The sequence below is a fragment of the Salvelinus namaycush genome, chromosome 20 (genome assembly GCF_016432855.1).
Source record: "Salvelinus namaycush isolate Seneca chromosome 20, SaNama_1.0, whole genome shotgun sequence".
In the NCBI taxonomy this organism is placed as follows: domain Eukaryota; kingdom Metazoa; phylum Chordata; class Actinopteri; order Salmoniformes; family Salmonidae; genus Salvelinus; species Salvelinus namaycush.
Genome location: NC_052326.1, coordinates 52,065,924 through 52,078,653, shown reverse-complemented (window position 1 = coordinate 52,078,653; position 12,730 = coordinate 52,065,924). Strand labels below are relative to the sequence as shown.

Below are 12,730 nucleotides of genomic sequence, written 5' to 3'. Positions count from 1 at the left end.
AAATCCTTATTTACAATGACAGCCTATCCCGGCCAAACCTGGACCAACTGTGCGCCGTCCTATGGGACTCCCAATCACAGCCAGATGTGATGCAGCCTGGATTTGAACCAGGTACTGCAATGAAGGCTCTTGCACTGAAATGCAGTGTTACTGTGCCACCCGGGAGCCCCTAGTTGGAATATAACTTAGACCAAGAACAAACTTGGAAACGACACTTGCACGGTGCTTTATAAATAAGCACCACTGTGTTATGAGTAAAATTAATTTGTCGTTTCTACTGCCACCAAGTGGAACTAATGCTCACCACATAGGTACTTATTTTTCACAGAACTGTTTGTAAGCGAAATGCTTGTTTCAACCGGAACCTTGGTGCACGCACACGGAAGTTGTTTTTTTCAGTGGTTGTGAAGTTGTTGCCACGTCGGTTCAGAACGTCGTTCTTGATACATCGTAAAACCGAGATACTTTGATAACGGGGTTACACGTCTGGCAGTGCAATTTCTCTGTTTAGGGACAAACTCATTACGATAATCTTCAATCATGGTGAGTAACATCATTTCTGGTATTTCTGACTGCAATTGTTAGCCGGTTAGCAAGGTAACTGATAACGTTAGATAGCTAACGCTAACTTGTCAAGTTGCTAAACTGAACAAGTGTGTTTTTATTAGGTTGTACTAATTGTTTCCTACTTAATAGACTATTACACCTACAGTAATATGTTACAAGATCGTGTAATGCTGTTTTATGCAATAACGGTATCTCTACGATGTGTTAAAGCTTTTATCTAGCTAGTTAACGTTAGCTAGCTAGATTGTGTAGCTAGCAAAGTTAGATTTAGCTAACTAACGCAGCGTTAGCTTTTTAGACTGGCGTTCTATCAAATAATCTCTCACTTCTTGTTTCATGAAATATAGGTTTCCGTCATCAACACGGTGGACACCTCCCACGAGGACATGATCGTAAGTAGTTTCTTATGTGACAGCTACTAGCTAACGTTAACTAGCTACTGTCATTTAGCTAGCTGACTTGAGTTTGAATGGATTGTTATTTTAATGTCCCGTAAATTCAACCAGCTGTAGCAAATTACTATATATCAACTGAATGTACTTTATTTATCCCTGATTTAATCTAATGTTAGTAGCTAGCTCACTCCATTTTGACTAATCTAACGTAATAATTGCAACCTTTGACCTCTTATGACATGCTCTGTTGTGTTTTAAGCATGATGCCCAGATGGATTATTATGGCACCAGACTGGCCACCTGCTCTTCTGACAGGTCTGTCAAGATCTTCGATGTTAAAAACGGTGGACAAATCCTAGTGGCAGATCTGAGAGGGTAAGACGTGACTCTGCTTGATTAGAGCTTTTAAGGTTGACTCATCGAAAGGAAGTTGCCATGAGCAGCACCACAGATATTGCAATGATCGACATGCAACACTTATTTTCCAGCCCACAAAGATTGAACTGCCATGTCCCTGTTTCATCTCCTCTCTCCATTACCTGTGAAGTGCTGTATCCAGACACTCATTTTACTGTCTGCCTCTATCTCCTCTCTCTGCAGCCATGAGGGTCCTGTGTGGCAGGTGGCCTGGGCTCACCCCATGTACGGCAACATCCTGGCCTCATGTTCCTATGACAGGAAGGTGATCATATGGAAGGAAGAGAACGGAACCTGGGATAAGATGTACGAGTACACTGGACACGACTCTTCAGGTAAGAACATTCCCGGTAAATCACTCACAAATTCAATTCATATTTTACGTCATTTCGCAGATGTTCTTATCCAGAGCGACATACAGTACAGTGAGTTCATACAGTTTGGTATGTATGGTTTGAATATTTTCAATGATCTTATTGAAAATGTATAAATGGAGTTCTTTAAACCTGGTGCTTGGGACCCACAGGGTATGCAACATGTTGTTTAGTTTCACTTTCGATCAAAGCCCTATTCAGAACCAGGGAGGAATAACACTGCAATTAAGCATTGTCAAAAGCTCTGTGTTTTTAGTGTATATTAATGAGTACTTCCTGGCTTCCTTGTGTCTTCAGTGAATTCAGTGTGCTGGGGTCCCTATGACTTTGGTCTGATCCTGGCCTGTGGCAGCTCAGATGGAGCCATCTCATTGGTCACCTGCTCTGGGGATCAACAGTGGGACATTAAGAAGATCAGCAATGCACACACAGTGAGTAACTAACTACTGTTTTCACTTTCACTTGTAAACCGACATTAAGTCTTTTCTCTAGGCCTGGGTTAATATGAATAAACCCCACATTAAATTGTCACTGTCTGTTGTGACAGTCCTTCTGTGGTAGCTTGTCATAGTCCTAATTGAGTTCATATGAATTCATGTCCATGGTCTGTACATGTGACTGTGTATTGTAACCTAACCCCTCTGTCCTGTTAGATTGGCTGTAATGCAGTGAGCTGGGCTCCATCTGTGGTGCCAGGTAGTCTGATAGACCAGCCCTCGGGTCAGAAACCCAACTTCATTAAGAGGTTTGTCTCAGGAGGCTGCGACAACCTGGTCAAACTCTGGAAGTAAGTAGCAGACGATTGGAGGGTGTCTTATCTTCTGCATGGCCACTCTGCCATAAAGCTCAGATTGCTGAAGTGCTGTAGAGACTTCTCCCTTCTGGCAGGTCATTGGGTTCTTGGTCACGTCCTTCTCGCCCGGTTGCTCAGTTTGGTTGGACAGCCAGCTCTAGGCACAGTCTGGGTAGTTCTGTATTTTTCCCAATGATGGAGACCACTGTGCTCTTGGAAACTTTCTACACACACAGATTGTTTTATACCCTTCCCCAGATATGTTTTACCCTTCCCCAGATATATGCCTCATCACAATTCTGTCTCTGAGATCTATTGACAGTTCCTTGGACTTCATGGTTTAGTTTCTGCTCTGACATGCACTGTCAACTGTGGGACCTTATATAGGCAGGTGTGTTTCTTTCTAAATTATGTCCACACAATATAATTGGCCACAGGTGGACTCCAATCAAGTTGTAATGACAGCTCAAGGATGATCAAAGGAAATTGGATGCACCTGAGCTCAATTTGAAATGTCATAGCAAAGGGGTATAAATACTTAGTTTCAGTCAAAAGTTTGGACTCCTACTCATTCAAGGTTTTTTAAATATTTTTACTCTTTTCTACAATGTAGACTAATAGTGAAGACATCACAACTATGAAATAACACATATGGAATCATGTAGTAATCAAAAGAGTTATAAATCAAAATGTATTTTAGATTCTTCAAAGTAGCCACCATTTGCCTTGATGCCAGCTTTGCGCACTCTTGGCATTCTCTTAACCAGCTTCACCTGGAATGCTTTTCCAAGAGTCTTGAAGGAGTTCCCACATATGCTGAGCACTTGTTGGCTGCTTTTCCTTCACTCTGCAGTCAAACTCATCCCAAACCAACTCAATTGGGTTGAGGTCGGGTGATCTGATGCAGCACTCCATCACTCTCCTTGGTAAAATAGCCCTTACACAGCCTGGAGGTGTGTGGGGTCATTGTCCTGTTGAAAAACAAATGATAGTCCCACTAAGCGCAAACCAGATGGATGGCGTATCACTACAGAATGCTGTGGTAGCCATTCTCACTTTTTTTGGTTATTACATGATTCAATATGTGTTATTTCATAGTTTTGATGTCTTCACTATTATTCTATAATGTAAAAAATTAAGAAAAATCCTTGAATGAATAGGTGTCCAAACTTTTGACTGGTACTCTATGTAAATTAAGATATTTCTGTATTTCATTTTAAATAAATGTGCAAACATTTCTAAAAACATGTTTTCACTTTGTTATTATGGGGTATTGTGTGTAGATGGGTGAGAAAAAAATCAACATAAGTCAAGGGGTACAGTGAAGGCACTGTATTGTTCCATGAAATCACTCAAAATATTTACAATTGACTTACTTGCAGTAACATATTTTATCTTTGTAATAACAACTTGATATAGTTATAACTGTGTGAACAACTTTATGTAAGGTGTTATCAAATAGGTTCCTATGGCAAGTGAGGAGTTTGAATAAAATGGCTGCCAGACAGGTTTGTATGTCTTCTATCTTAGAGAGGAGGATGGCCAATGGAAGGAGGACCAGAAGCTGGAGGCTCACAGTGATTGGGTCAGAGATGTAGGCTGGGCTCCCTCCATAGGACTACCCACCAGCACCATCGCCAGCTGCTCTCAGGTAACCTACCGTCAGAGGAAAAAACATTGTATGGCTTTTACAGATGTAGGATCTTTATTTGATTACCCTGTTGCAGGTTAACTTTCCTGCAATAAATGTGTAGTGTATTTGAGGTTTAAAATGGCTTTTGAAGTTTAATTTCCACTTGTACATTTCAGACTTCATTTTCTCTTCCCCTACAAAAATATCCATGAATTTGAATCAACATAGTAATTCACATTTCCTGTTGCTGCAGGATTTCTTTCCTCCTTTAGCAAACTGTCTCAAATTAAGATATTTTATTTGGATCCCAATTAGCTGTTGAACAAGCAGCAGTGCGGTCGTTCCACAAAAATGTTATTTTAAGTGTAAATTTTCAACAATATTGAATTTTAAAAGCCTGAAATTCAATGAAGTGCACTTTAATATAGACCACACAGAATTCAATAAATTCATTTTTTTCTGTATGAATGAAGGCTTGTTAAAATGCTAAAATTCAGCATTTTGACATTTCCCTCCTTCAACCCTGTGTCACTTCTAGGAAGATTTCAACACACTTTTATCCAAAAATGTCTCCCAAGTTTCACCATCATTGTAAAGGCCTAGTTATTTTTCTGCTTTGAGTCATTTCTGAAGATCACTATTTATATTAATTATTAATGTGATTAGCAAATGCCTTTATGTTTGTCCCTCGTTTTAATGCCAACCTCGTTATCTTCTTATGGGCAGGTGGGATGGTAGCGTCCCACCTGGCCAACATCCGGTGAAATTGCAGAGCGCGAAATTCAAACTACAGTTTTTTAAATATTTAACTTTAATAAAATCACAAGTGTAATACATCAAAATAAAGTTCTTGTTAATCCAGCCGCTGTGTCAGATTTCAAAAAGGCTTTACGGCAAAAGCATACCATGCGAATTATCTGAGGACAGCGCCCCGCATAAAAACACATGAAAAACATATTTCAACCAGACGGAGAATCATTATTGTCTTTACCGGAGAAAAATACCAAAGAAGGCGCTCTCTTCCACGCGCTTGGAAACACTACCGCCAAAATGGGAGCCACCTAGAAAAATTACAATTTCTGGCTCATTTTTCCAAAAACCAGCCTAAAACTCTTTCTAAAGACGGTTGACATCTAGTGGAAGCCCTAGGAACTGCAATCGGAGGACTTGGCCTTATAATAAAAGTGATAGCCATTGAAAATAGTGGTAGGCTGATTTTTTTTTGTCCTGGGGTTTCGCCTGCCATATCAGTTCTGTTATACTCACATACATAATTTTAACAGTTTTAGAAACTTTAGAGATTTTTCTATCCAAATCTATTATATGCATATCCTAGCTTCTGGGCCTGAGTAACAGGCTGTTTACTTTGGGCACGCTTTTCATCCGGACGTCAAAATACTGCCCCCTACCCAAGAGAGGTTATACAAACAATTTACCCCTTTCAAATAATGGACCATTCCACCAGATTAAATGATTCACAGCGTTGTTTGGGTCCTCTGAACAGTATGGTGGTCTATTTTATAATTGTTTTATCATCTTTGACTAAGGTGGTAAAGCTCAACGTGTCAACCCTGTTCGCTCAGTTAATGTTAGGAAACCTTGAATTTGATTTAACTTTCATCACGTGTGGAACATATGTATAATTCCTAATTTCATGAACACCATGTGGTCCCATGCTCTGCACCACATGAGGAGTAATGGCTGATCTTCACAGATAAAGTTAGTTAGTTGGGCCTCTAACAGGGTTGACAAATAACAGGTTTGTGGTTTTAGGTTTGATATTACGTTGATTTGTACAAGGATATTTTATCAATGAGAAAATGTTAGATTTATCTCAAACATGCTTTTATTTAAGTTAGACAGTTGCACTACGTCCAGAAAGTATTCAGACCCCTTGACTTTCCCCCCGTTTTGTTAAGTTACAGGCTTATTCTAAAATTGATTCTCATCAATCTCCACACACACTACCCCATAATGACAAAGCGAAAACAGGTTTTTAGAATTTTATTTGCAAATGTATTCAAGATAAAAAAAACAAAAACAGAAATAACTTATTTACATAAGTATTCAGACCCATTGCTATGAGACTTGAAATTGAGCTCAGGTGCATCCTGCTTCCATTGATTATCCTTGAGATGTTTCTACAACTTGATTGGAGTCCACCTGTGGTAAATTCAATTGATTGGACTTGATTTGGGAAGGCACACACCTGTCTATATAAGATCCCACAGTAGACGGTGCATGTCAGAGCAAAAACCAAGGTGAGGTCGAAGGAATTGTTCATAGAGCTCCGAGATAGGATTGTATCGGCACAGATCTGGGGAAGGGTACCAAACCATTTCTGCAGCATTGAAGGTCCCCAAGAACACAGTGGCCTCCATTCTTAAATGGAAGAAGTTTGGAACCGCCAAGACTCTTCCTGGAGCTGGCCGCCCGGCCAAACTGAGCAATCAGGGGAGAAGGGCCTTGGTCAGGGAGGTGACCAAGAACCCCATGGTCACTCTGACAGAGCTCCAGAGTTCCTCTGTGCAGATGGGAGAACCTTCCAGAAGGACAAGCATTGTTTCTCAACCATGTGAAACAAGATTCTCTGGTCTGATGAAACCAAGATTGAACTCTTTGGCCTGAATGCCAAGCATCACGTCTGGCAGAAACCCGGCACCGTCCCTACGGTGAAGAATGGTGGTGGCAGCATCATGCTGTGTGGATGTTTTTCAGCTGCAGGGAATGGGAGACTAGTCGGGGTCGAGGGAAAGATGAATGGAGCAAAGTACAGAGAGATCCTTGATGAAAACCTGCTCCAGAGCACTCAGGACCTCAGACTGGGGCGAAGGTTCACCTTCCAATAGGACAACGACCCTAAGCACACAGCTAAGACAACGCAGGAGTGGCTTCGGGGACAAGTCTCGCAATGTCCTTGAGTGGCCCAGCAAGAGCCCAAACTTGAACCTGATCGAACATCTCTGGAGAGACCTGAAAATAGCTGTGCAGCGATGCTCCCCATCCATCCTGACAGAGCTTGAGAGGATCTGCAGAGAAGATTGGGAAACTCCCCAAATACAGGTGTGCCAAGCTTGTAGCGTCATAACCAAGAACACTTGAGGCTCTAATCGTTGCCAAAGGTGCTTCAACAAAGTACTGAGTAACGTATCTGAATACTTATGTAAATGGAATATTATTTCATTATAAATATGCAAAAATGTAAACCTGTTTTTGCTTTGTCATGATGGGGTATTGTGTGTAGATTGAGGGGGGGAAAACTGTTACATTACAGCCGTATTCTAACATATGTGGAAAAAGTCAAGGGGTCTGAATACTTTCCGAATGCATTGTACATAAGTGTCTGTAACGGGGTCGATAGACAGTGTGGTACAATGCAGATAAAATGCTCTTAGTTCATTTTAATGCCTAAGATGGGAAAATGTGTTTTTCCGTAGGCTAAACATATCCGCCATGCAATTGAATGTTTGAAAGAAGAGATGGTTGAAAGTGAATTTCTTAAAAGTTTGCCTGTCCAAAAGGCACCTATTCGTGTAATGAACCAGCTATTGTTCCTGGGGTCCACAAGATCTTACATTGTTTGTGATTTTGGCTCATTTCATATCACCAACAAACTGCTCACAGTCAATTCCATTTTGATTGTTAGAATTACAATAATTCTAAAAGTGTCTGTTTTATTTAACATTGGGATGTTTTCATTTTCATTGACAGTAAAAGGCACTCCTGAATTGAAATGGAACTGTTTATATCATCTTTTTAAAATGTTTTGGCGCAATTTGTCGTTGCCTGGTCTGCCAGTGAGTATTTATGACCTTTACCTCAGAACAAAAACACCTAACACAAAACCTCTCTTGCTTGTCTGCGTGCAGGACGGCAGGGTCTTCATCTGGACGTGTGACGACCCTTCAGGCAACACGTGGACGGCTAAACTCCTCCACAAGTTCAACGACGTGGTGTGGCATGTCAGCTGGTCCGTCACTGGAAACATCCTGGCCGTGTCCGGAGGGGATAACAAGGTCAGTACACACACAGTCAGTGGTGACTCTTTTACTAGGCAGCTGAATAAACTTGATCCTCAGCAATGTATCATTTATACCACTTAGCAGATACTTTATGCAAAGCGTCTGAAAGTACAGCAAGTTTATACATCAGTGCTGTCACAAATGATCCCCTTGGTTACCTGTCCTTCTTGTCCAGATGACGTTGTGGAAGGAGTTGGAAAGACTGCCTGTGTTGTTTTCTGATGTGTATTGTTGTCGGCTGTCTCCAGGTGACGTTGTGGAAGGAGTCAGCAGACGGCCAGTGGGCCTGTATCAGCGACGTCAACAAAGGCCAGGGAGCCGTATCGTCCATCGCAGACGGCGCGACGAACGAGCAGTGATCCAGGCACAGACGGACATTCCACTCCTCCTCCTACCCCCACAGAGAATGAATGGGCTACTACTCCAGAGACACTTCTACCATCTAGCATAGTCCCAGATCTGGGCTAACTACCACCTGTTAAACTCCATAGTGGCCCCTCTCTCTCTTTCTCTTAACAGACTTTAAGACCATATTTTATGATGAAATTTCGCTAAAGACCGATTTGAGGTTTCATCGTTCAGTTTACGATGATCCAGATTGAAATGGTTACCATTGAGTGAAACTACCTTAATTAAAACCTGCTCAAAACATCCATAGATTACATACTTGCTTGTCAAAAATAATGTTCTGTCAAATATGAAACTGTTTTTGTGAAAGATTTTCTTCCAATTGATTGTTAGAAACAAGAATGTTATGTTCATATTTCAAATAATTAAAAAGAACTTCAAGGAAAAGCTGTTTCCCCAAAAGCTCAGCTATTTCTTCTATGATTGATCAGTCAGGGAGGGACAACTCCAGTCCTCAGGATCAGTCAGGGAGGGACAACTCCAGTCCTCAGGATCAGTCAGGGAGGGACAACTCCAGTGCTCAGGATCAGTCAGGGAGGGACAACTCCAGTGCTCAGGATCAGTCAGGGAGGGACAACTCCAGTCCTCAGGATCAGTCAGGGAGGGACAACTCCAGTCCTCAGGATCAGTCAGGGAGGGACAACTCCAGTCCTCAGGATCAGTCAGGGAGAGGGAACTCCAGTCCTCAGGATCAGTCAGGGAGGGGCAACTCCAGTCCTCAGGTGCCTCTTTGGTGATGCTGCTGACACAGACCTGACGCTAATAATCAACAAATCATGGTCTCCAGTTTAGAATAGGATTGGTTTAATCAGGTGTGTTAGCTAGGGCTGGGGAAACGTGACACCAATCAGGCCCGAAGACAGGAGTTGCCCATCCATCCATCCCTGCATCAGATGGTCAGTCAAGGCCAGCAACATCGACCTGTGGGAAAACCTCAAGGTAAACCAAAGAGAGGGAGACATGAAAAACCTGGAGGTTGCGTTCCAAGCAGCAGAAGCAGACACTGGCATGGGGGTGTGATGAGATAGAAAAGACAGTACAGAGTGTTAGGGAGGAAACTTGTCCATGCTCTCTGGGAAGTGCCAAGCCTGTAAGTAGATATGACCACATTTAAGGAAATACTTTATTGAAGGGTACCTAGTAGGCACGCAATGATTGGTTGATGACCAATAGCGCATGTGGTCATGTGAGTGAGAGGTGCGTGGCGGTTGGCAGCCGGGAGAATGGAATTATGTACTACCTACATAAAGACTTTATAACCAATTCAAAACTCACTTTCATTCCTACAGATGTATGTGTTAGTGCTTCCCACACCGGTACTATGTGTTGGTTTAGAATACGGTAGTGTTTCTTTAATGTGGGACACTAGTACCCCTGAGGCCACCTGCAGATGGCCTAGCCACGGCTATCCTGCAAGAACGTGATCCTTTTGTTTTACTTTCCCCAGGACCTTAGAGTGAGTCATGTCTCTGGCACACTAAATCAACGTCAACATCATCACCATTATCGTCCTTTTCTCTGAGAGAAAAGTGATGGAAATGCTACTGAAGTCATCTTTGAAGATAACCTGTTTAGCAGTGCCCTATCATAGCTATAAAGGCCTATAAGTGTGTGTACGAGTGCGTGTCTCACGGTTTGTGTGTGTGGATTCTGCCTCTACGCACTACTGATGCCAGTGAGATGTCAAACCGAATAGCCTACCGGCAGCGACTCTGTTCCGGAGTGTTCCCGTTCCGAGGCATGCAGGCAGCAGCGCGAATCATACACTTTGCCAAACACATTAGTGACCGAGAGAGCGTAACCTTTGAGTCATGCTCTCAGTCTCTCTGCTTCCCAAGCGGTGTGTGTTTGTGCAACGAGTAACGGACTACCTCTCCAAAATCTACCAACGTCCAACGGTCGAAAAAAAACGTTTTCTAACACTTCCCGGGACTCACTTGCACTTGTTTTTTCATTGAAGTGCCGCAGAGGGAATTAATAGGACGCTTATTGCATCGCACACTGCTGTCTATAGGCTAAACGGAAGAGAAGTACCCGTTTATGAGCATTCTCCTCCTCAACATCGTTTGTTTGCCTTACTACAACAGACCGCTGTCATCTTTACCGACATGCCGGGTTGGAGAAGAAACCTGACTTTATGTCTGCAGAGAATGCACGAAGAAGGTAAGACAAAGGTTTTATTATCTAAAGAAAACATTATGTTTCACTTGAGGTAATGTTCAGTGTGTGAGTGTGACATTTCCTTGATCCTCTCCATCCTAGACATTATACACAATATCTAAGTGGAATCAGGGGCTGTGTTGTTTGATGTCGAATCTGGTTGACATAAAGCTTGACGTCAAGAGCCACTTCTCAGTTTCTTGACACAGAGCTAAGCGCTGCTTTAAGCACGTGTCATTATGATTTTCTTCCGCGCTACAGTTGTGTTTGTCACAGGCAGGCCGATGCCTGGACCGTGTTTATTGATTAGGATTTGTATTGATTATGACAGCTTCTGTAGCCTAGCCTTGGGTTCACAGATTGTGTAGTTCCGTTGTCAGGTGTGGGTCATGTTTGTGTGGTGTGTGTGTCCGTTTGACTTTGCAGAATAAATGACTCTGTTAGGATGTGTAACGTGTCATTATCCACAACCTGGTCTCATAGACTAGATGTAACATACTAAACATAAATCCGGGATACTCAAATTTGTATATGTTAAGTTTGGTGTGGTTACATGAGACAGACTGTTACTTAAAGGTAAAAACGAAAGGAGTGTGGTTGGTCCTGAAGCTCTACCGACCCAATGTTTGTATGTTCGAATCTCATCATTGAAAACTTTAGCATTTTAACTAATTAGCAACATTTCAACTACTTACACATTTTCAAAACCTTGCTACTACTTAACATGTTAACTAGCTAACCTTAAAACCCTTTAACGTAACTCCTAACCTAAGTGTTCGCCACCTAGCCACATAGCTAACGTTAGCCACAACACATTGTAATTCATAACATATTGTACGTTTTGAAAATTCATAACATATATTTACAATTTTTAGCAAGTTAGTAACAAGTCATATGGATTTACATACAGAATAATACGAAATGCTCTGAGACCAGGTTGTTATGCATGGTCCTGATTTTGGTCCACCACTTCATTTGAGATAAGTGTTTGAGGAACATCTGGTTACAGTAGAGATACAAGTGCCTAATCGTATGGATTATTGGTGAAACCTTTAGCATCACTGTTGCATGTATGTGCCACAGATTTGTTGCCTCTGGACTTTGCTACATTGGTGTCGGAGGTGGGATTTTGAGCACGAGCACTGTGTGTGTGTCAAAGTAAATCAGAATGGTTGGTGAGGAACAGATCCTAAACATAGTTAAATAAAGGTTAAATACATTTGATTTGATTTTATATCAGTCAGTAGTCATCGAGGTGCTGTTGAGATTGAATGGTTGGAGTGGTTGGTTTCTGTCTCTGTGTAGAGAATGATATTGTGAGAAAAGTAGAGTGTTTTATTCGTTATCAAATAAGTGGAGATATCCCATAAATCAGCAGAATTGGATCAAATAGGTCTTTCATTTTTAAGAGGGTGAGTGTGGGTGTCCATGTGCTTGTGTGTGTGAGAGAGAGAGAGAATGTGTGTGTGTGTGTGTGTGTGAGGGAGAGAGAGAGAATATGAGTGTGTGTGTGTTTTAAGTGTACTTTCTAATCAGAGCAGAGAGGGGGACTGTCTGAAGGTGTCCCGATCTTATCTTTAGGCCAGAGGAGCACACATTATCTCTCTCTCTCTCTGTGTGTCTGTCTGTCTGTCTGTCCTGGAGGATTTTCAGCGTAGAGCTTGACCAGAGAGCAGCTTTTCTTCCTGTCTGTTATCAGAGATGAATGGTCTTAAAGGAGAGGTGTACTTCATTGGAGTGTGAAGCAAACTCTATTAACCCGGAGTTATCTTGTCTGGCTCCTAACTGGCATACTATTCCCTAGAAAGTGCACTACTTTTGAACAGAGCCCAATAGGTCCTGGTCAAAAGTAGGGCACTATAAAGGGAAGTGTGTGCCATTTTAAAAGAGCTGATATGTTTCTTCATGTCTCATGATTCTGGTGGTTTCTTTTCAGTTTTGGACGGATGGATGTGTTTCTG

At 41.9% G+C, this 12,730-nt stretch overlaps 1 protein-coding gene across 1 annotated transcript; it reads left to right on the top strand.

Moving 5' to 3' along the window:
• Window positions 1-375: 375 nt before the first annotated feature.
• On the top strand, window positions 376-9,002 carry sec13 (SEC13 homolog, nuclear pore and COPII coat complex component). Its single transcript, XM_039016549.1, has 9 exons — window positions 376-543; window positions 915-959; window positions 1,222-1,337; window positions 1,563-1,714; window positions 2,051-2,184; window positions 2,407-2,540; window positions 4,077-4,197; window positions 8,049-8,195; window positions 8,450-9,002. The coding sequence occupies exons 1-9, from the start codon at window positions 541-543 to the stop codon at window positions 8,558-8,560; spliced, it is 963 nt and encodes a 320-aa protein (XP_038872477.1). The 5' UTR covers window positions 376-540; the 3' UTR covers window positions 8,561-9,002.
• Window positions 9,003-12,730: the final 3,728 nt, after the last annotated feature.